Genomic DNA, 24,230 nt, shown 5'->3' on the forward strand with positions numbered 1-24,230 from the left:
CATCAGCAAACAGCAGACATTTGACTTTGGATTCTAGTAGGGTGAGGCCGGGTGCTGCAGACTTTTCTAGTGCCCCCGCCAATTCGTTGACATATATATTGAAGAGGGTGGGGCTTAAGCTGCACCCCTGTCTCACCCCATAACCCTGTATGAAGAAATGTGTGTGTTTTTTGCCAATTCTAACCGCACACTTGTTGTTTGTGTACATGGATTTTATAATGTTGTATGTTTTACCCCCAACACCACTTTCCATCAGTTTGTATCGCAGACCCTCATGCCAAATTGAGTCGAAGGCTTTTTTTAAATCAACAAAGCATGAGAATACTTTGCCTTTGTTTTGGTTTGTTTGGTTGTCAATTAGCGTGTGCAGGGTGAATACATGGTCTGTTGTACGGTAATTTGGTAAAAAGCCAATTTGACATTTGCTCAGTACATTGTTTTCATTGAGGAAATGTACGAGTCTACTGTTAATGATAATGCAGAGGATTTTTCCAAGGTTACTGTTGACGCATATTCCACGGTAGTTATTGGGGTCAAATTTGTCTCCACTTTTGTGGATTGGGGTGATCAGTCCTTGGTTCCAAATATTGGGGAAGATGCCAGAGCTAAGGATGATGTTAAAGAGTTTTAGTATAGCCAATTGGAATTTGTTGTCTGTATATTTGATCATTTCATTGAGGATACCATCAACACCACAGGCCTTCTTGTGTTGGAGGATTTTTATTTTGTCCTTTAACTCATTCAATGTAATTGGAGAATCCAGTGGGTTCTGGTAGTCTTTAATAGTTGATTCTAAGATCTGTATTTGATCATGTATATGTTTTTGCTCATTATTCTTTGTTATAGAGCCAAAAAGATTGGAGAAGTGGTTTACCCATACATCTCCATGTTGGATAGATAATTATTTGTGTTGTTGTTTGTTTAGTGTTTTCCCATTTTTTCCCTGAAGTGGTTCGAGTCTATGGATTCTTCAATTACATTGAGCTGATTTCTGACATGCTGTTCCTTCTTTTTCCGTAGTGTATTTCTGTATTGTTTTAGTGATTCACCATAGTGAAGGCATAGACTCAGGTTTTCTGGGTCTCTATGTTTTTGGTTGGACAGGTTTCTCAATTTCTTTCGTAGATTTTTGCATTCTTCATCAAACCATTTGTCATTATTGTTAATTTTCTTCGGTTTTCTATTTGAGATTTTTAGATTTGATAGGGAAGCTGAGAGGTCAAATATACTGTTAAGATTTTCTACTACCAAGTTTACACCTTCACTATTACAGTGGAGCGTTTTACCCAGGAAATTGTCTAAAGGGGATTGAATTTGTTGTTGCCTAATTGTTTTTTGGTAGGTTTCCAAACTGCATTCCTTCCACCTATAGCATTTCTTAATGTTACTCAGTTCCTTTGGCTTTGATGCCTCATGATTGAGTATTGCTGTTTAAGTAGACTGTGATTTTGCTGTGGTCTTATAGGGGTGTCAGTGGGCTGACTGTGAACGCTCTGAGAGACTCTGGGTTGAGGTCAGTGATAAAGTAGTCTACAGTACTACTGCCAAGAGATGAGCTATAGGTGTACCTACCATAGGATTCCCCTAGAAGCCCACCATTGACTATGTACATACCCAGCATGCGACAGAGCTATAGGTGTACCTACCATAGGATTCCCCTAGAAGCCCACCATTGACTATGTACATACCCAGCGTGCGACAGAGCTGCAGGAGTTGTGACCCGTTTTTGTTGGTTATGTTGTCATAGTTGTGCCTAGGGGGGCATATGGGGGAGGGAATGCTGTCACCTCCAGGCAGGTGTTTGTCCCCCTGTGTGCTGAGGGTGTCAGGTTCTGGCATTTATGTCGCCACAGACTAGTACATGTCCCTGGGCCTGGAAATGATTGATCTCCCCTCCAGGATGGAGAAGCTGTCTTCATTAAAGTTTGGGGGTTCTAGTGGGGGGATATAGGTAGCACACAGGAGGACATCTTTCTCTGTTAGGATCATTTCCTTTTGAATTTCTAGCCAAATGTAGAATGTTCCTGTTTTGATTAATTTAATGGAGTGAGTTAGGTCTGCTCTATACCAAATTAGCATACCCCCTGAGTCCCGTCCCTGTTTCACACCTGGTAGTTTGGTGGATGGGACTACCAGCTCTCTGTAACCTAGAGGGCAACCAGTGGGTCCGTCTCCTCTATACCAGGTTTCTTGCAGGATGACAATGTCTGTATTGCCGATTTCTTTGGTGAAGTCCGGGTTCCTGCTCTTTAGGCCAAAGGCAGATGACCTCAGGCCTTGGATATTCCAGGATGGTATAGTGAAGGCTTTTTGTTCCATAGAGTGTCCAATGTTATCTCTGTCTCACTCCACCTCTCCCTCCTCCTCACCTCCTAACCCTTTATCTCTGTCTCACTCCACCTCTCCGTCCTCCTCACCTCCTATAACATTATCTCTGTCTCACTCCACCTCTCCCTCCTCCTCACCTCGTAACCCTTTATCTCTGTCTCAGTCCACCTCTCCGTCCTCCTCACCTCCTATAACATTATCTCTGTCTCACTCCACCTCTCCCTCCTCCTCACCTCCTATACCATTATCTCCGTCTCACTCCACCACTCCCTCCTCCTCACCTCCTATACCTTTATCTCTGTCTCACTCCACCACTCCCTCTCCTCCTATACCTTTATCTCTGTCTCACTCCACCACTCCCTCTCCCTCTCCTCCTATACCATTATCTCTGTCTCACTCCACCTCTCCCTCCTCCTCACCTCCTATACCTTTATCTCTGTCTCACTCCACCTCTCCTCACCTCCTATACCTTTATCTCTGTCTCACTCCACCACTCCCTCCTCACCTCCTATAACATTATCTCTGTCTCACTCCACCACTCCCTCCTCCTCACCTCCTATACCTTTATCTCTGTCTCACTCCACCTCTCCCTCCTCTTCACCTCCTATACCATTATCTGTCTCACTCCACCTCTCCCTCCTCCTCACCTCCTATACCTTTATCTCTGTCTCACTCCACCTCTCCCTCCTCCTCACCTCCTATACCTTTATCTCTGTCTCACTCCACCTCTCCCTCCTCCTCACCTCCTATACCATTATCTGTCTCACTCCACCTCTCCCTCCTCCTATACCATTATCTGTCTCACTCCACCTATCCCTCCTCCTATACCTGTATCTCTGTCTCACTCCACCTCTCCCTCCTCCTCACCTCCTATACCTTTATCTCTGTCTCACTCCACCACTCCCTCCTCCTCACCCCCTATACCTTTATCTCTGTCTCACTCCACCTCTCCCTCCTCCTCAACTCCTATACCTTTATCTCTGTCTCCATCCTCCTCACCTCCTCTACCATTATCTCTGTCTCACTCCACCTCTCCCTCCTCCTCACCTCCTATTCCATTATCTGTCTCACTCCACCTCTCCCTCCTCACCTCCTATACCTTTATCTCTGTCTCACTCCACCTCTCCCTCCTCCTATACCATTATCTGTCTCACTCCACCTCTCCCTCCTCCTATACCTTTATCTCTGTCTCACTCCACCTCTCCACCTCCTATACCATTATCTGTCTCACTCCACCTCTCCCTCCTCCTCTACCTTTATCTCTGTCTCACTCCCTCCTCCTCCTACTCCACACCTCATATTACCACCAGCACTCTCCAACACCTCCATAATGTAATGACTTAAATACCTAAGCAGTGATATGTGGGCATGGGATTCAGAGAGAGCCACTGAGCTCTGTGTCAAATGTATGTTGATTTCTTCCCTGTAATACTTGTTAAATACTTTTCTGCTTCTCTACGGACATAAACATCTTATAACTCCTACGTGAAGAATCAAGCAGTATCTCTTGACAGTCCTGTTGCAGCTGAGGATTTCCCTGCAAAGCAGGAAATGCAAACTTGTAATGTATTTGAGTTTTAAAAATGCTTCTAAAGTGAGTTATTTCCACTTTCGAATGTCAGATTTGATTTGCACTAATGAAAACTGTATCAACCCCGACACAAATGTCCATTAATAATAATTCAAATTTCCTGTTGCTGCAGGATTTTTTCCCCTGCTGTAGCAAACTGGTTCAAATTAAGCTCCTACATCTGTACTGGGGGATAATCCTGAACACACTCGGCCAACGTTAAAATGGCCAATTACTACTAACGGAGATGTTAACATAAACATTTCAGGGTGGCCTAGTTGTGTTGTCTGTATTAGTGGGCAGCAGCTAGTTGTGTTGTCTGTTTTAGTGGGCAGCAGCTAGTTGTGTTGTCTGTATTAGTGGGCAGCAGCAGCCACAGTACGTACTCCTGTACTTTAGTTTAAATCCCCCAAAATAAAATCCCTAACTTCTCTGAAGGAAAACTTTCTTTGAGCAGTGAAGACATCGTTTAGGATGAGACAGTCAGAGAGCTAAGCAGCTGTACTAATTCCTCTAATCCTCGCTCTCTCTCTACCCCGTTCATCCCTTTCTCAGAGACCTGTTTTGGTCTCTCGTTTCTCTCTTTAACTATATCTCTGTCTTTCTGTATCTCCCTCTTTGTCTCTAGTTCTCTGTCCCCTTTCCTCTCCTTCTTTGGTCCATCTCTCAAATCAGTCTCGCTCTCTCTCTCTCCTTGTCTTTCCCCTCCTCCCTCTCTGAGGATGCTGTTGCCAGGGCTAAAGTAAAGTTAGGCTAATCTGAACTGATTACTGTAGTGACAGCAGTCCTCCCCCCGCCGCGCTCCAGAATCCCTCTCTCCCCTCATCCCTCCCTCCCTCCCTATCATCACAGCTGATTGCACCTCTCATTGCAGAGCACCACTCGGGCCAGCCGTTAACCCTTCCCCCACCACATTTAGGCCCTGTTTAAAACTAAAAATAGTACACTATAAAGGGTATAGGGTACCGTTTAACACACAGACCAAGGGCCCCGTGATCCACAGTCTCAGAGTTCTGATCTAAGATCAGTTTTGTCTGTTAGATCATACCGATTCAGATCAATATGGACAGATCCTAGATCTGCACTCCTACTCTTGAGTTGCTTTGTGGATTACTACATGGGGGCCTTGGCCTCACAGGGAGTCAACGTGTTTTGTTCCACATTCAATCTAATTAACTAATCAACTGCTCGTCAAGCCCTTGATTTTATGAATCACGTTTCACTCCCGCAGAGATATATTTACTGAAACAACAGGTGTATTTGGTGACGACAGAATCTGGGTTTTAATCCACCATGTTTCTGGATCTCCTCCGTCTCAGGGTGTGCAGGCTTTTATTACATTTATATAATATAATAATATATGCCATTTAGCAGACGCTTTTATCCAGAGCGACTTACAGTCATGTGTGCATACATTCTACGTATGGGTGGTCCCGGGGATCGAACCCACTACCCTGGCGTTACAAGCGCCATGCTCTACCAACTGAGCTACACAGGACCTCCTCTCTTCCCTTTCTCCTCTCCCCTTTCTCCTCTCTCCCCTTTCTCCTCTCTCCCCTTTCTCCTCTCTTCCCTTTCTCCTCTCTTCCCTTTCTCCTCTCTTCCCTTTCTCCTCTCTTCCCTTTCTCCTCTCTTCCCTTTCTCCTCTCTTCCCTTTCTCCTCTCTCCCCTTTCTCCTCTCTCCCCTTTCTCCTCTCTCCCCTTTCTCCTCTCTCCCCTTTCTCCTCTCTTCCCTTTCTCCTCTCTTCCCTTTCTCCTCTCTTCCCTTTCTCCTCTCTTCCCTTTCTACTCTCCCCCTTTCTACTCTCCCCCCTTTCTCCTCTCCCCCTTTCTCCTCTCCCCCTTTCTCCTCTACTCCCTTTCTCCTCTACTCCCTTTCTCCTCTACCCCCTTTCTCCTCTCTTCCCTTTCTCCTCTCTTCCATTACATTTAAATTACATTTAAGTCATTTAGCAGACGCTCTTATCCAGAGTGACTTACAAATTGGTGCATTCACCTTATGACATCGAGTGGAACAGTCACTTTACAATAGTGCATCTAAATCTTAAAGGGGGGTGAGAGGGATTACTTATCCTATCCTAGGTATTCCTTAAAGAGGTGGGGTTTCAGGTGTCTCCGGAAGGTGGTGATTGACTCCGCTGTCCTGGCGTCGTGAGGGAGTTTGTTCCACCATTGGGGGGCCAGAGCAGCGAACAGTTTTGACTGGGCTGAGCGGGAGCTGTACTTCCTCAGTGGTAGGGAGGCGAGCAGACCAGAGGTGGATGAACGCAGTGCCCTTGTTTGGGTGTAGGGCCTGATCAGAGCCTGGAGGTACTGAGGTGCCGTTCCCCTCACAGCTCCGTAGGCAAGCACCATGGTCTTGTAGCGGATGCGAGCTTCAACTGGAAGCCAGTGGAGAGAACGGAGGAGCGGGGTGACGTGAGAGAACTTGGGAAGGTTGAACACCAGACGGGCTGCGGCGTTCTGGATGATTTGAAGGGGTTTAATGGCACAGGCAGGGAGCCCAGCCAACAGCGAGTTGCAGTAATCCAGACGGGAGATGACAAGTGCCTGGATTAGGACCTGCGCCGCTTCCTGTGTGAGGCTTGGTCGTACTCTGCGGATGTTGTAGAGCATGAACCTACAGGAACGGGCCACCGCCTTGATGTTGGTTGAGAACGACAGGGTGTTGTCCAGGATCACGCCAAGGTTCTTAGCGCTCTGGGAGGAGGACACAATGGAGTTGTCAACCGTGATGGCGAGATCATGGAACGGGCAGTCCTTCCCCGGGAGGAAGAGCAGCTCCGTCTTGCCGAGGTTCAGCTTGAGGTGGTGATCCGTCATCCACACTGATATGTCTGCCAGACATGCAGAGATGCGATTCGCCACCTGGTCATCAGAAGGGGGAAAGGAGAAGATTAATTGTGTGTCGTCTGCATAGCAATGATAGGAGAGACCATGTGAGGTTATGACAGAGCCAAGTGACTTGGTGTATAGCGAGAATAGGAGAGGGCCTAGAACAGAGCCCTGGGGGACACCAGTGGTGAGAGCGCGTGGTGAGGAGACAGATTCTCGCCACGCCACCTGGTAGGAGCGACCTGTCAGGTAGGACGCAATCCAAGCGTGGGCCGCGCCGGAGATGCCCAACTCGGAGAGGGTGGAGAGGAGGATCTGATGGAGAGGATCTGATGGTTCAACCCAGTACGAACACAATACGAACACATCTGATTCACCCAATCAACCCAGTACGAACACAGTACGAACACATCTGATTCACCCAATCAACTAAGTAAACCAGACAGTCAGTGAAGAATAGTGTGAGCTGTGTCATGCCTCGTTTCCTATTGGGTGACAAGAGGCCCTAGCTGTCTAATACCTGCAGCCATACAGCGACAACATCCATGCATCTTTCAGCTCCTCTCATGGCCACATCTTTCAGCTCCTCTCATCTTTCAGCTCCTCTCATGGCCACATCTTTCAGCTCCTCTCATGGCCACATCTTTCAGCTCCTCTCATCACCGCATCTTTCAGCTCCTCTCATCGTCACATCTTTCAGCTCCTCTCATGGCCACATCTTTCAGCTCCTCTCATCGCCGCATCTTTCAGCTCCTCTCATCGGCACATCTTTCAGCTCCTCTCATCGGCACATCTTTCAGCTCCTCACATCTTTCCGCTACTCTCATCGGCACATCTTTCAGCTCCTCTCATCGCCACATCTTTCAGCTCCTCTCATCGTCACATCTTTCAGCTCCTCTCAGTCACATCTTTCAGCTCCTCTCATCAGCACATCTTTCAGCTCCTCACATCTTTCAGCTCCTCTCATCGTCACATCTTTCAGCTCCTCTCAGTCACATCTTTCAGCTCCTCTCATCAGCACATCTTTCAGCTCCTCACATCTTTCAGCTCCTCTCATCGCCACATCTTTCAGATCCTCTCGTCACATCTTTCAGCTCCTCTCATCAGCACATCTTTCAGCTCCTCTCATCACCACATCTTTCAGCCCCTATGTATATTCACACTAGAATAAACAGAAAACAACTGGAGCTCTGTGGTTACATCACAGGACGTGAGTGGGCTGCAGGGCAGAGGGTGACCTCACAGCAGCAGTCGAGGAGGCCTGAGAAACTGAGCTCTCTGTGGCTCTCTGCTCGAAGTACCACTTTAATTGGGAGTGGACCACCACAGACAGCCATCTTGGCTCATGGTGATACAGTAGCAGCCGTGATGAGTCATTCATAATTAGGACGAAGGAGACGTCACCCTTGATATGAGTGGAGAGTTACGTCGGCCCTAACAGGCTAGACTGATCTAAAAGGTCAGTTCTATGTTACTCTCCAGCTAACGGTTCTGATTTAGGAATGGAAAGCTGATCCTAGATCTGTGCCTGGTGCAGTATTAGACATTAGTCACCAGTGTTAAGTAGGGTTTAAAGAGACGTTGCCACCCACGGTGTAGTGCTCGACACCCTCCCTACTGCAGGTCGTCATTCATTATATAACGCAACAGACGGATGACGTGTCCCAAATGACTCCCCCCTCATTTCCGCATACAGAGCACTACTTTTGACCAGGGCTCTGACCCTAACCGTAGGATTTTAGTACGCTGCTGCTATTCTTAACACCGAGGGGTGGTTGTGAGGACCCAGATTAATCCAATACTATTATTGGACGAGAAAGCATGTTCAAAAGGGGTTCAACATTCCATGACAGAAATAAAACAGGGAGGGACCTAACTGAATTTGTCCAATAGAAACTCTCATTTTCATTGCATAAAAAGGTTGTTTGAAGTTAACGATTCCAGTTGCAAAATACTTTGCTACAGTGGAAAACAAATGAATACACCCCCTGGACATAAAGCATGTTTAAAAGGCTTCAAAATCCCATGTTTCAAGAGGCTCAAGAAAATGGGAGAGAGAGAGACAAAGACAATTTTTATATTTGTATTTTTCAGACAAGAAATGGGAGAGAGAGAGAGAGACAAAGACAATTTTTATATTTGTATTTTTCAGACAAGAAATGGGAGAGAGAGAGAGCGAGAGACAAAGACCATTTTTATATTTGTATTTTTCAGACAAAAAAAAATTGTGTTACTGATTACAATTCCAAGTCACATATTCATATTAAACTGGAAAGAATAAGCATATTTGTGACGTAAGAAAATAGATAACATTGACTGTTCAAAAGTGGTTTCATTCATCACACATTTTTAGATTGATTCAATGACACCGTATCAACATCCAGACCAGCTGAATATGTCGTCTTAGGAGTCAAGAGAAACAAACTAAATGAAAACAAGAGAACCACCCTCACAATACACCACATGCCCATCATCACAGTTCATCACACTAGTAGCATTGATGAGCATCTTAAACTTTACACTTGACTCTGCTGCACTGATTGTGTCCCAAATGGTAACCTATTCCCTATATAGTGGTACTACTATAGAAAAGGGCCTACAGAGAAAATAGTTTGCCTCTATGCCCAGACTACTGGCTGGAATAATCAATACCACTGTTGTAATCCTGTTCCATGTGGATTAGAGCATGATATCACTGATCAATACAATATTAAATCTGGAAGAGAGGTGAGAGATCAGATTGACCTGCTATGGCCAGTGTGTGTGTGTAATAATGCAGGGATCTCCAATCCTGCTCTTGGAGAGGTACCCTCCAGTAGGTTTCAACTCCAACCCTGTTCCAGGAGAGACCCTCCTGTAGGTTTCAACTCCAACCCTGTTCCTGGAGAGAGACCCTCCTGTAGGTTTAAACTCCAACCCTGTTCCTGGAGAGAGACCCTCCTGTAGGTTTCAACTCCAACCCTGCAGGGTCTCTCTCCAGGAACAGGGTTGGCGTTTAAACCTACAGGAGGGTCTCTCTCCAGGAACAGGGTTGGAGTTTAAACCTACAGGAGAGTCTCTCTCCAGGAACAGGGTTGGAGTTTAAACCTACAGGAGGGTCTCTCTCCAGGAACAGGGTTGGAGTTTAAACCTACAGGAGAGTCTCTCTCCAGGAACAGGGTTGGAGTTTAAACCTACAGGAGGGTCTCTCTCCAGGAACAGGGTTGGAGTTTAAACCTACAGGAGGTTCTCCCTCTAGGAACAGGGTTGGAGTTTAAACCTACAGGAGGGTCTCTCTCCAGGAACAGGGTTGGAGTTTAAACCTACAGGAGGTTCTCCCTCTAGGAACAGGGTTGGAGTTTAAACCTACAGGAGGTTCTCCCTCTAGGAACAGGGTTGGAGTTTAAACCTACAGGAGGGTCTCCCTCTAGGAACAGGGTTGGAGAGATGCGAGGTCACTCCACAGTAAGAGCAGTTCAGTAGCGGTCGTAATGTGATGGTCTCTGGTTGTAGGAGTTGTATCTTCCAGACTGATGCCCACCACCACCCTGGTCGTAACGCCTGTCCCTGTCTCCCCCGCGGTCCCTATCCCCTCCACGGTCCCTGTCTCCCCCGCGGTCCCTGTCTCCTCCCCAACCCCGGCCCCTGTCCCCTCCCCAACCCCGGCCCCTGTACCCGCCACGGTCCTGTGATCTGAAGAACAGGGGAGGAAGAGAGAAGGAGATGTGGGGGGGAGAGTGGGAAGAAGAAAAAACACATCAACCAAATGAACATGTTGTCCATCCCAGTAAACTGTAGAATGACATATCAGACCAGCCGCTATTGTTGTGCAGAAACACTTCAGGAAATGTCCTGTTCTTACTACGGCGCAGAATAATATGGTCGTAGTTATCAGTCCAATACTGTGTTAAATATATTAACGATGAAGAGATGAGACAGGGCTGCGTTCAGCAGATCAAAACAGTGTGCAACATTTGATTGAACAGAAACAGTGGTGTTCTGAACGACCCAGTTGAAGAACCACACGGTTGTGGTAGCACATTAGGAGATTGTGTAAGGCAGGTCTGGGCAACTCCAGTACTCTGGGGGCTTGCTTGGGGGTCACACTCCCCCCCTCCCCATCCACGGCTAACACACCTGACTGCAATAATCAAGTAATCATGATCTTAATTTTAGAATGCAATTTGTTTAAATCAGGTGTGTTTCTAGGGACGGGGGAGTGAGACACCAATCAGGCTCCCCGAGGACTGGAGCCTACTGTAGGTGTGTTGAACTAGTTTAGAGATTTCAAGTGGTCAGACACCCATATTAAATCAGGCCACACTGCACCACCCTCACAAAACTAGAGCAACCATACCTTACATTGTGGAAGAAACATGTTGTTCAAGTACAAACCGTCACACAATGTAGCAAAACGTTTAATGAGATGAACGCACCCAGTTAGCCAGCATGTTAAGGTCGTTGTTGTTTACCTGTTGTCTCTGCCCCGGTTGTTTCCACCTCCACGCCCTCCCCAGTCCTCTACCAGTGGCGGGGGGTTGGCGGGGCGACTCACGTACTGCTGATACTCCGGGTCCTCGAGAGTGAACCGGTGGGCAAACTGCTCCTCATAGTTAGGCTGCGTTTCTGGACCATCTGTCATTCTACAACGAGAGAAATACCAGATACTCACATATACATACACACATACATACACACACACACACACACACACATATATATATATACACACATATATATATATATATATATATATATACATACATATATATATATATTTTTTTACATCTTTAGAAATACCGGGAAATACCAGGAAAAGGCCGTGGATTAGCTTCGCACGTGTTGTTGCCAGCTAGCTGGCCAGCAGTTTTCCTTTTTTTGCAACAAACGAAACGTTTTTGCAACATAATCCAACTAATGAATACACCCCAGATTTGGTTGACGTAATCAACTATCCGGGAAACGTTATTTGGCGAACAAAGTTACTTTCGCTTTTCTAACAAAAGCTATGTAGCTAGCTAGATATATCCGAGTATTGCATAGCTGCGATGCAGCCAAGATAACTTTAGTTTTGACATTGTTGTAAAAACTATTGGTTACATCAAAGCTAAGTATGGCATACAATAGGAACCGGTGAAGACAAAATGTAAGAAATTACCTGTAAATTGTATTTATTCAGCAGACAGCTTCGACAATGTACGACTGGACAAAATGTTGACAACAACAGTGCCACGGCAAAAAACGTCCCTCTAGGAACACGCTACCGATATCAATTGGTTCCGGATTTCACGCGTCCGCCTTTTCCCCCCAGAAATAGTCAACCCATTTTATTTAGAGATTTCGCCAACTATTAGCAACAACCCTTTTCCACATATTACTTAAGTGTGAACAATCGACATAATCAGAAGTAGGTCAAATAATTTTAAAAAATAATGATATTGAACCCCTGATGGTTGCAGAGAATCAAGTCAAGCACCTGCCACCTGAAGTGAATTGGCGTGGATTGTGACTTGAGGTGGTGGTCAGCTCAACGAGGCCTGAATCAGAAACAGACAGCCGAAAACCAGCCTCGTCTCCATCGACATGTAAGTGCTGAGAATATTAGGTTAATAGTAGGTTAGCCTATGCCAATTAGCCTATGCCTACCTGCATTATATTGTAATTTTGGGCCTAGGTCTATCACTGCAGAATTACATCAAATCAATGCAAGAGTATTTGCACAGTTTGAAATAAACACATATTGTTTCTTGTGAAGAGCATATTTAATTGCATGTCACAAATAGGCCAAAAGTCCACTTTTCTCTCTCACGTTTCCCCTGAGAATAGTTTATGAAATAGACCACAGTGTAACTTCATATCCCAGGGTCTTAGAACGCTGTAGAAATGAGATCATTGTGTGGGAGGCAGGACTGTTGAGAGCAGGTGGAATCCGCACTGTGTCGCTACTGCTGCTCTCTGCCTGCCTCTCACGAAACACTAACCCATTGGGGAGAGAGGAGCTGAGAGCGCAGATCCGAGGCAAGGCAACTCCAGCGCAGCAGTCAAGGAATATTCAGCGAACATCATAACTTATTATTTTTTGAAAGCACGCGGAACGGGTGGGATCATAAGTTGTCACCTCGTCTGAATAAATAAGTTAGGCTAATGAAATGGCATTAGGTTTTTCTGTGTACGCTTGACTATCAGGAGAATCGAAACGCCGCTCAGCTCGCGAGGGAGTGCAGGGATCATATTTCCCTACTCTCTGTGTGATCGCATTACTTGCTCGCAGCCGATACCCTGGAATGGACTTATCCAATAGCTAATGCCAAGACTGGATCTATTTTAATGACATTGTTTTTAAAGACACTGCGTTTTTTTTAAAGTTCGCTTCTTCTAACCTTTTTATAATTGAAGGGTTGTACCAAAACTCCGCGACAATGGGGTAAGTATAGAAGCCACAGAAACGGTTGTCCTCTGGAGCGCATGTAATGTTATGACACTTGCTTTCTGACTATCTAAAATGTCAGTTATGTGTTTGATCTGCATGCATAGGCTACCCTACACTTGTTGGGGGAGGGGGTTAGAATAGAATGGGTGAATAATTAATCGTAACAATAATCGTTTCAAAAGCTTGTCTTGGCATGGAAAGCGTCCCTGCGCGCGGTGTGCGCGCACGGCTCGCCCGAGGTGATACGGTGGAGAATGCCTCCCTCTCCAAACCATTCAGCGTGATAGCTTATCTCCGAAACGTGTCTGATAGCATACGAGTCTTGTGCCAGTGAGAGACATGGTTTCCATGTAGAATTATTGTCAACAACAGCAAAAAAAGCCAAGCAATGTCACTTTATGATTGACATATTTTGATTTCTTAGGAAGCCTATAGGCTAATGACAAATAGTACTATTTTCAACCTCTTAGAACTGCACGAGACGCATGTTACTCTCCTCAGTTATTTGCTACACCGTACAGATAGCCTAATGTGCCGTAGATCTATAGGAGAGGATATCCTATATGGAAGTGCATACTGCATAGGCACTTAATTCTGTCTGATGTTATTATCAGCCCTATTTTACACTATTTACTTTATAGTGCAAACACTGTTATGTCAGTAAGAGAAGTGGCCCGACCGGTGGAATCCTCCAATCAGATGAGATCTGTGCGAGGAGGGATGGATGCCTTCATGCTGCTGGCTCAGCTAGCCTGGCTGGACTCGGCAGGTGGAATCCTCCCCGTCATTGCCTCCAGCTCTGTTCTGCTGTGGGAGAATAGAGGTGCCAGAGTCAACTGTGCCCACGCATGAACAAGCCGCAGAAAAGCAAACAGAGAGAGGGGGTGGGTGGGTGGGGGGGCAGTGTGTGTGTGGGAAGGATGCCCACAGGGATAGAGGGAGTCTCTTCCTATACAGCTCTGTACATTAGAGTGGGAGAGGGGGTGGGGGGCAGTGTGTGTGATTTGATGTGATGCCCACAGGGATAGAGGGAGTCTCCTCCTATACAGCTCTGTACATTAGAGGGGGTGGGGGGCAGTGTGTGTGTGTGTGTGTGTGTGTGTGTGTGTGTGTGTGTGTGTGTGTGTGTGTGTGTGTGTGTGTGTGTGTGTGTGTGTGTGTGTGTGTGTGTGTGTGTGTGTGTGTGTGTGTGTGTGTGTGTGTGATTTGATGTGATGCCCACAGGGATAGAGGGAGTCTCCTCCTATACAGCTCTGTACATTAGAGATATTGTTAAACAAATTATTCAAGCTCTGTCAGTGTCAAGTCTTGCCATAGATTTTCAAACCTATTCACTCAGGAACATTCAATGTCGTCTTGGTAAGCAACTCTACTGTATATTTGGCCTTGTGTTTGAGATTATTGTCCTGCTGAAAGGTGAATTCATCTCCCAGTGTCTGGTGGAAAGCAGACTGAACCAGGTTTTCCTCTATGATTTTGCCTGTGCTTAGCGCCATTCCGTTTCTTTTTATCCTGAAAAACTCCCCAGTTCTTAACAATTATAAGCCATACCCATAACACGACACAGCCACCACTATGCTTGAAAACATGGAGAGTGGTACTCGGTAATGTGTTGTATTGGATTTGCCCCAAACGTACCACTCTGTTTTCAGGACAAATAGTTAATTGCTTTGCCACATTTTTTTTTGCAGTTTTACTTTAGTGCCTCGTTGGTCTCTGTAGTCGAATCTGTGTTTGAAATTCACTGCTTGACTGAGGGACATTAGAGATAATTGTATGTATTGGGGTAAAGAGATGAGGTAGTCATTCAAAAATCATGTTAAACACTATTAAATGCACACAGACTGAGTCCATGCAACTTATGTGACTTGTTACACACATTTTTACTCCTGAACTTATTTAGGCTTCCCATAACAAAGGGGTTGAATACTTATTGACTCAAGACATTTCAGCTTATAATGTTTTAGTACAAATGTCTAAAAACACAATTCCATTTTTTACATTTATGTATTCCAATTGAATTCCGACTATAATGCAACAAAATGTGGAAGATCAAGGGGTGTGAATACTATGTGAAGGCTCTGTAGTAGATGTGTTGGGTTGTTGTGGTTTAGCGTCATGGTTACAACGACCCACAGCCTTTGTCATCTGATATCAGTCATCTCAACTGTTTTACTCTGAAGCTTTTTATTTTGTGGTCTGAACATTGAGATTAAATTACATTGATATAGATGATATATAAATAAATACATTCATATTTAGATGGAGAGGTAGGCTACTTTATAAATCTCAGAGGGGGAAATGTCAAATCATATTGAATATTTAGAATGATTTATCTTGGTCTCCTTTTGCATCTGGCCTTTACCTCTTCACACCAAGGCATCTGGCCTTTACCTCTTCACACCAAGGCATCTGGCCTTTACCTCTTCACACCAAGGCATCTGGCCTTTACCTCTTCACACCAAGGCATCTGGCCTTTACCTCTTCACACCAAGGCATCTGGCCTTTACCTCTTCACACCAAGGCATCTGGCCTTTACCTCTTCACACCAAGGCATCTGGCCTTTACCTCTTCACACCAAGGCATCTGGCCTTTACCTCTTCACACCAAGGCATCTGGCCTTTACCTCCTCACACCAAGGCATCTGGCCTTTACCTCCTCACACCAAGGCATCTGGCCTTTACCTCCTCACACCAAGGCATCTGGCCTTTACCTCCTCACACCAAGGCATCTGGCCTTTACCTCCTCACACCAAGGCATCTGGCCTTTACCTCTTCACACCAAGGCATCTGGCCTTTACCTCCTCACACCAAGGCATCTGGCCTCTACCTCCTCACACCAAGGCAGCTGGCCTTTACCTCTTCACACCAAGGCATCTGGCCTTTACCTCCTCACACCAAGGCATCTGGCCTTTACCTCCTCACACCAAGGCATCTGGCCTCTACCTCCTCACACCAAGGCATCTGGCCTCTACCTCCTCACACCAAGGCATCTGGCCTTTACCTCTTCACACCAAGGCATCTGGCCTTTACCTCTTCACACCAAGGCATCTGGCCTTTACCTCTTCACACCAAGGCATCTGGCCTTTACCTCTTCACACCAAGGCATCTGGCCTTTACCTCTTCACACCAAGGCATCTGGCCTTTACCTCCTCACACCAAGGCATCTGGCCTCTACCTCCTCACACCAAGGCATCTGGCCTTTACCTCTTCACACCAAGGCATCTGGCCTTTACCTCTTCACACCAAGGCATCTGGCCTTTACCTCTTCACACCAAGGCATCTGGCCTTTACCTCTTCACACCAAGGCATCTGGCCTTTACCTCCTCACACCAAGGCATCTGGCCTTTACCTCCTCACACCAAGGCATCTGGCCTTTACCTCCTCACACCAAGGCATCTGGCCTTTACCTCCTCACACCAAGGCATCTGGCCTTTACCTCCTCACACCAAGGCATCTGGCCTCTACCTCCTCACACCAAGGCATCTGGATCCAACATGTCATAACACTTCATATGAAGCCAAGAAGCTGCAACAACTAGTGTTGACATGTCATCGTGACTAGACACAGTCATCAGATTATTATGGGTGTGTGTGTGTGTGTGTGTGTTGTTGCATTGAATTAGTACCTAGACTGACATATCAAACAGTATTTAATATAACAATGACTGAATCCGATCTGTTTGGGTGCTGTGTGACGTGAGAAGGTTTAGTTGTTGACTGCGTTTCCGTGCTCGGTGAAAGGAGAAGGATGTTGCTACGTTTTCTCTTCAGAGAGAGATCGTCGTGAGGGTAGTCTTGGAATGTGTAAGGAACCTGTTTAGCACATCTGAGTCATATTCAAGACACAGTACTGTACCAACTCACCCAACCGGTCTGGGCTTTAGGAACTAGGCAATCTGTGTCAGTGTTTCCCCTAGCTCAGTCAGCCATTTTCCAGGCGGGGCCCCGCAAACCCCCCCCCCCCCCCCTCCCCTAAATCACCCTTCAGTCAACATCTAGGTCCTCCTTAACCTGATATTTAAACTGAGAACCAACTTGAAGTGAACTTATATTTTAGTCCGGGACTAACAGTGAGGTGGTGGGAGAAAGACAGTAGTGTGGTCTTATGTCATTCTGGGAGTGGTTGCTGAACCTACCCTACTGCAACGTCATCATAACACAGACCTGGAGGAAGGTCGCACCACCTGTCCCCTGTTGATCCCACTCTTCCTTATCATTCATCACACCTCGTAATTCATTCATCACACCTCGTAATTCATTCATCACACCTCGTAATTCATTCATCACACCTTGTAATTCATTCATCACACCTCGTAATTCATTCATCACACCTTGTAATTCATTCATCACACCTCGTAATTCATTCATCACACCTCGTAATTCATTCATCACACCTCGTAATTCATTCATCACACCTCGTAATTCATTCATCACACCTCGTAATTCATTCATCACACCTCGTAATTCATTCATCACACCTCGTAATTCATTCATCACACCTCGTAATTCATTCATCACACCTCGTAATTCAGTCATCACACCTTATTAAACACTGAGTGTAAAAAACATTAGGAACTCTTCCCATGACAGACTGACCGTGTGAAAGCTATGATCCCTAATTGATGTCACTTGTTAATTCCGCTTCAAATCAGTGTAGATGAAGGAGAGGAGTCAGGTTAAAGAAGGATTTTTAAGCCTTGAGACAATTGAGACATGGATTGTGTATGTTTGCCGTTCAGAGGATGAACGGACAAGACAAAATATTGAAGTACCTTTGAACAGGGTATGGTAGTAGGTGCCAGGCGCATCGGTTTGTGTCAAGAACTGCAACTCTGGTGGGTTTTTCACGCTCAACAGATTGGTCCACCACCCAAAGGACATCCAGCCAACTTGACACCATGGTGGGAAGCATTGGAGTCAACATGGGCCAGCATCCCTGTGGAACGCTTTTTCGACACCTCGTAGAGGTGTTCCTAATGTTTTGTACACTCAGTGTATCGTCTCAGTTCTCCTTGTAATCCCTAGTCATCATCACCACACCTTCTCAATATGTAGCCCCAAAGCCAATTCCTAATTTGGTCGCCTTTCCTTCCAGTTCTCTGCTGCCAATGACTGGAACGAACTGCAAAAATCACTGAAGCTGGAGACTCATATCTGCCCTCACTAACTTTAAGCACCAGCTGTCAAGAGCAGCTTACAGATCACTGCACCTGTACACAGCCCATCTGTAAATAGCCCACCTGTAAATAGCCCATCTGTAAATAGCCCACCCAACTACCTCATCCCGATATTCTTTTTATTTGTTGCTCCTTTACACCCCAGTATCTCTACTTCCACATTCATCTTCTGCACATCTATTAATCCAGTCTCTATCACTCCAGTGTTTAATTGCTAAATTGTAATTATTATATTTCACCACTATTGTCAGGATTTGGCCAGGGTTGTTCTGGTTTTTGGTCACTAGATGCCCCCATTGTGCTTTTTGACCTTTGTTTTCCCTTGATCCCCATTATTATTTGCACCTGTGCCTAGTTTCCCCTGATTGTATTTAAACCCTTAGTTTTCCTCAGTTATTTGCTCTGTGTGTGTATGTTAGCACCCAGCCCTAGTACTCTGAGAACTCTTGTTGATCCCGGTGGACTCTCTTGTGGAATTCTGTTATTTGTTCTTGTTTATTTATTTTGAGTATCTTGAGGCTTTTTATGCTATACCTTCCACCTTGTGGATTTACCTACCACCTTTTTACCTACCACCTTTTTACCTTTCTCAACTAGACCTGTTCTCAACTAGACTACCTGGTTAAATACAAAAGTCTATTCCACCGGTTCTCAACTAGACTACCTGATTAAATACAAAAGTCTGTTCCACCAGTTCTCAACTAGACTACCTGGTTAAATACAAAAGTCTGTTCCACCAGTTCTCAACTAGACTACCTGGTTAAATAAAAATGTCTGTTCCACCTGTTCTCAACTAGACTACCTGATTAAATAAAAACATCTGTTCCACCTGTTCTCAACTAGCCTACCTGATTAAATACAAACATCTGTTCCACCTGTTCTCAACTAGCCTACCTGGTTAAATAAAAACATCTGTTCCACCTGTCCTCTGTAGCTCAGTTGGTAGAGCATGGCGCTTGTAACGCCAGGGTAGTGGGTTCGATTCCCGGGACCACCCATACGTAAAATGTATGCACACATGACTGTAAGTCGCTTTGGATAAAAGCGTCTGCTAAATGGCATATATTATTATTATTCTCAACTAGACTACCTGGTTAAATAAAAACATCTGTTCCACCTGTTCTCAACTAGACTACCTGGTTAAATACAAACGTCTGTTCTCCTTGTAGTTCATAGTCTGTCAAGTTCAGGAATGTAAACATTTACAGGTGTCAGTAGTGAAGCTCAATACCTTGGACAATCTAGTTTGATACTGGTGTCAATAGGGAAGCTCAATACCTTGGACAATCTAGTTTGATACTGGTGTCAATAGGGAAGCTCAATACCTTGGACAATCTAGTTTGATACTGGTGTCAATAGGGAAGCTCAATACCTTGGACAATCTAGTTTGATACTGGTGTCAATAGGGAAGCTCAATACCTTGGACAATCTAGTTTGATACTGGTGTCAATAGGGAAGCTCAATACCTTGGACAATCTAGTTTGATACTGGTGTCAATAGTGAAGCTCAATACCTTGGACAATCTAGTTTGATACTGGTGTCAATAGGGAAGCTCAATACCTTGGACAATCTAGTTTGATACTGGTGTCAATAGGGAAGCTCAATACCTTGGACAATCTAGTTTGATACTGGTGTCAATAGGGAAGCTCAATACCTTGGACAATCTAGTTTGATACTGGTGTCAATAGGGAAGCTCAATACCTTGGACAATCTAGTTTGATACTGGTGTCAATAGGGAAGCTCAATACCTTGGACAATCTAGTTTGATACTGGTGTCAATAGTGAAGCTCAATACCTTGGACAATCTAGTTTGATACTGGTGTCAATAGTGAAGCTCAATACCTTGGACAATCTAGTTTGATACTGGTGTCAGTAGGGAAGCTTGGAGATACATTTTAAAGGGGATATGTGTAACTTGTCAAACAAAACACACAGAACAAACCGCTCCATTCCAGCCAGTCAGAGTACAGCTCAGTCCTGCCTATTCAATACTTTAAAACACAAACCACTCCATTCCAGCTAGTCAGAGTACAGCTCAGTCCTGCCTATTCAATACTTTTTAACACGAATTAAACTACAGATTGTGCCTTTTTATAGTTGAATGTGTGAACCAGACATGGGAGCACAGCCTTGTAATGTCATGAATCATAATGCAATGACACAATAGATGAATTATTTATAGTATTGATAGTGTTCAGAGGACTGTTGATAAGGGGGCAGATGAGTGTGGACATATTGATCTTTAGTGGTGTTGGTCCTGGCCTTGGTTTCCCCTTCAGGCTGGGGTTATAGATGAACTACGGTGCCTCTCTGTCTCTCTCTCTCTCTCTCTCTCTCTGTGTCCCCCTCTCTCTCTGTCTGTGTCCCCCTCTCTCTCTCTCTCTCTCTCTCTCTGTCTGTGTCCCCCTCTCTCTCTCTCTCTCTGTCTGCGTCCCCCTCTCTCTCTACAAAGTGAATATATAAAGTGAAAAACAACTAAAATTAACAGTAAACATTACACATACAGAAGTTTCAAAACAGTAAAGACATTACAAATGTCATATATATATATACATACAGTGTGTCTGTCCCTCTCTCTCTGTCCCTCTCTGTCTTTTTTTTCTCTCTTTCATATCCATTCATTCAGTGTGTTTTATGTTTTGCACTACAGTAAACTATATATAGTCGTGATGGAGGGGAATTGATAGTTACATATCTCAATATTATTTTGGACGATTTTATATTGATACTTTGATTGATACTTGTATTTATTTGCACCAAAACTCTGGTATTTTTCATCCTATATCTATCTATTTCTCCATATTTTTAAATAGTGAGCCAACATGTTTTCAACACTTTTATTTCCCTGACTGATCAAAACTCATTTTATCATGCTCTCTCTGGTCCCTCTGGTCCCTCTGGTCTCTCTGCTCTCTCTGGTCCCTCTGCTCTCTCTGGTCTCTCTGCTCTCTCTGGTCCCTCTGGTCCCTCTGGTCTCTCTGCTCTCTCTGGTCCCTCTGCTCTCTCTGGTCTCTCTGCTCTCTCTGGTCCCTCTGGTCCCTCTGGTCTCTCTGCTCTCTCTGGTCCCTCTGGTCCTTCTGGTCTCTCTGCTCTCTCTGGTCCCTCTGCTCTCTCTGGTCTCTCTCTGGTCTCTTTGGTCCCTCTGGTCTCTCTCTGGTCTCTCTGGTCCCTCTGCTCTCTCTGGTCCCTCTGCTCTCTCTGGTCCCTCTGGTCTCTCTCTGGTCTCTCTGGTCCCTCTGCTCTCTCTGGTCTCTCTGGTCTCTCTGGTCCCTCTGGTCCCTCTGCTCTCTCTGGTCCCTCTGGTCTCTCTGCTCTCTCTGGTCCCTCTGCTCTCTCTGGTCTCTCTGCTCTCTCTGGTCTCTCTGGTCCCTCTGCTCTCTCTGGTCCCTCTGGTCTCTCTGGTCCCTCTGCTCTCTCTGGTCTCTCTGCTCTCTCTGGTCTCTCTGGTCCCTCTGGTCTCTCTGCTCTCTCTGGTCTCTTTGGTCCCTCTGGTCTCTCTGGTCTCTCTGGTCTCGCTGGTCTCTCTGCAGCAGATATATAGTGAGTAATATGTTTGGAACATCAAATCACAATAAAATCACAGTATCAAATCACAATACTTATAGAATCACGAGAATGGCAATACATATCGTATGGTGAGTAGGGCTGTGATGATACCCGTACGGTGAGGAGGGCTGTAATGATACCAGTATGGTGAGTAGGGCTGTGATGATACCAGTATGGTGAGTAGGGCTGTGATGATACCAGTATGGTGAGTAGGGCTGTGATGATACCAGTATGGTGAGTAGGGCTGTGATGATACCAGTATGGTGAGTAGGGCTGTGATGATACCAGTATGGTGAGTAGGGCTGTGATGATACCAGTATGGTGAGTAGGGCTGTGATGATACCAGTATGGTGAGTAGGGCTGTGATGATGCCAGTATGGTGCGTAGGGCTGTGATGATGCCAGTATGGTGCGTAGGGCTGTGATGATGCCAGTATGGTGCGTAGGGCTGTGATGATACCAGTATGGTGAGTAGGGCTGTGATGATACCAGTATGGTGGTTCCATACGTCTCTGGCAGTACAGCCCTAATGTACAGACAGACTGATTGACAGTACAGCCCTAATGTACAGACAGACTGATTGGCAGTACAGCCCTAATGTACAGACAGACTGATTGGCAGTACAGCCCTAATGTACAGACAGACTGATTGGCAGTACAGCCCTAATGTACAGACAGACTGATTGGCAGTACAGCCCTAATGTACAGACAGACTGATTGGCAGTACAGCCCTAATGTACAGACAGACTGATTGGCAGTACAGCCCTAATGTACAGACAGACTGATTGGCAGTACAGCCCTAATGTACAGACAGACTGATTGGCAGTACAGCCCTAATGTACAGACAGACTGATTGGCAGTACAGCCCTAATGTATAGACAGACTGATTGGCAGTACAGCCCTAATGTACAGACAGACTGATTGGCAGTACAGACAGACTGATTGGCAGTACAGCCCTAATGTATAGACAGACTGATTGGCAGTACAGACAGACTGATTGGCAGTACAGCCCTAATGTACAGACAGACTGATTGGCAGTACAGCCCTAATGTATAGACAGACTGATTGGCAGTACAGCCCTAATGTATAGACAGACTGATTGGCAGTGCAGCCCTAATGTACAGACAGACTGATTGGCAGTGCAGCCCTAATGTATAGACAGACTGATTGGCAGTACAGCCCTAATGTACAGACAGACTGATTGGCAGTACAGCCCTAATGTACAGACCGACTGATTGGCAGTGCAGCCCTAATGTACAGACAGACTGATTGGCAGTACAGACAGACTGATTGGCAGTACAGCCCTAATGTATAGACAGACTGATTGGCAGTACAGACAGACTGATTGGCAGTACAGCCCTAATGTACAGACAGACTGATTGGCAGTACAGCCCTAATGTATAGACAGACTGATTGGCAGTACAGCCCTAATGTATAGACAGACTGATTGGCAGTACAGCCCTAATGTACAGACAGACTGATTGGCAGTACAGCCCTAATGTATAGACAGACTGATTGGCAGTACAGACAGACTGATTGGCAGTACAGCCCTAATGTACAGACAGACTGATTGGCAGTACAGCCCTAATGTATAGACAGACTGATTGGCAGTACAGCCCTAATGTACAGACAGACTGATTGGCAGTACAGCCCTAATGTATAGACAGACTGATTGGCAGTGCAGCCCTAATGTACACAGACTGATTGGCAGTACAGCCCTAATGTACAGACAGACTGATTGGCAGTACAGCCCTAATGTACAGACAGACTGATTGGCAGTGCAGCCCTAATGTACAGACAGACTGATTGGCAGTGCAGCCCTAATGTACAGACAGACTGATTGGCAGTACAGCCCTAATGTATAGACAGACTGATTGGCAGTACAGACAGACTGATTGGCAGTACAGCCCTAATGTACAGACAGACTGATTGGCAGTGCAGCCCTAATGTACAGACAGACTGATTGGCAGTGCAGCCCTAATGTACAGACAGACTGATTGGCAGTGCAGCCCTAATGTACAGACAGACTGATTGGCAGTGCAGCCCTAATGTATAGACAGACTGATTGGCAGTGCAGCCCTAATGTATAGACAGACTGATTGGCAGTACAGACAGACTGATTGGCAGTACAGCCCTAATGTACAGACAGACTGATTGGCAGTGCAGCCCTAATGTACAGACAGACTGATTGGCAGTGCAGCCCTAATGTATAGACAGACTGATTGGCAGTACAGCCCTAATGTACAGACAGACTGATTGGCAGTGCAGCCCTAATGTACAGACAGACTGATTGGCAGTGCAGCCCTAATGTATAGACAGACTGATTGGCAGTACAGCCCTAATGTACAGACAGACTGATTGGCAGT

At 45.6% G+C, this 24,230-nt stretch overlaps 2 protein-coding genes across 4 annotated transcripts in view; one reads left to right on the forward strand and one right to left on the reverse strand.

Moving 5' to 3' along the window:
• Positions 1-10,033: 10,033 nt before the first annotated feature.
• On the reverse strand, positions 10,034-11,912 carry LOC124019703 (RNA guanine-N7 methyltransferase activating subunit-like). Its single transcript, XM_046335112.1, has 3 exons — positions 11,871-11,912; positions 11,185-11,355; positions 10,034-10,405 (listed from the first exon to the last, which is right to left on the reverse strand). Exons 2-3 carry the CDS (start codon positions 11,352-11,354, stop codon positions 10,189-10,191), a joined length of 387 nt encoding a protein of 128 aa, XP_046191068.1. The 5' UTR covers position 11,355; positions 11,871-11,912; the 3' UTR covers positions 10,034-10,188.
• Positions 11,913-12,159: 247 nt separating this feature from the next.
• LOC124019695 (homer protein homolog 2-like) overlaps positions 12,160-24,230 on the forward strand; it is a 128,082-nt gene continuing 116,011 nt past the window's right edge. The window contains exon 1 of one of the 3 annotated variants that reach the window (XM_046335104.1): positions 12,160-12,297. In XM_046335104.1, coding sequence (XP_046191060.1) covers positions 12,296-12,297 — 2 coding nt within the window. In that variant the 5' untranslated portion in view covers positions 12,160-12,295. Of the gene's footprint in view, positions 12,298-12,625; positions 13,137-24,230 lie in introns of those variants that run through there. The other 2 variants (XM_046335103.1, XM_046335105.1) reach the window with 2 other exon arrangements.

Source organism: Oncorhynchus gorbuscha, unplaced genomic scaffold (genome assembly GCF_021184085.1).
Source record: "Oncorhynchus gorbuscha isolate QuinsamMale2020 ecotype Even-year unplaced genomic scaffold, OgorEven_v1.0 Un_scaffold_655, whole genome shotgun sequence".
In the NCBI taxonomy this organism is placed as follows: Eukaryota; Metazoa; Chordata; class Actinopteri; order Salmoniformes; family Salmonidae; genus Oncorhynchus; species Oncorhynchus gorbuscha.

Coding starts and splice junctions, on each gene's coding strand:
- LOC124019703 (XM_046335112.1), bottom strand. CDS start 11,354: ATGACAGATGGTCCAGAAACGCAGCCTAACTATGAGGAGCAGTTTGCC. Junction 10,406..11,184: donor AACCGGGGCAGAGACAACAG/GTAAACAACAAC, acceptor CCTGTTCTTCAG/ATCACAGGACCGTGGCGGGT.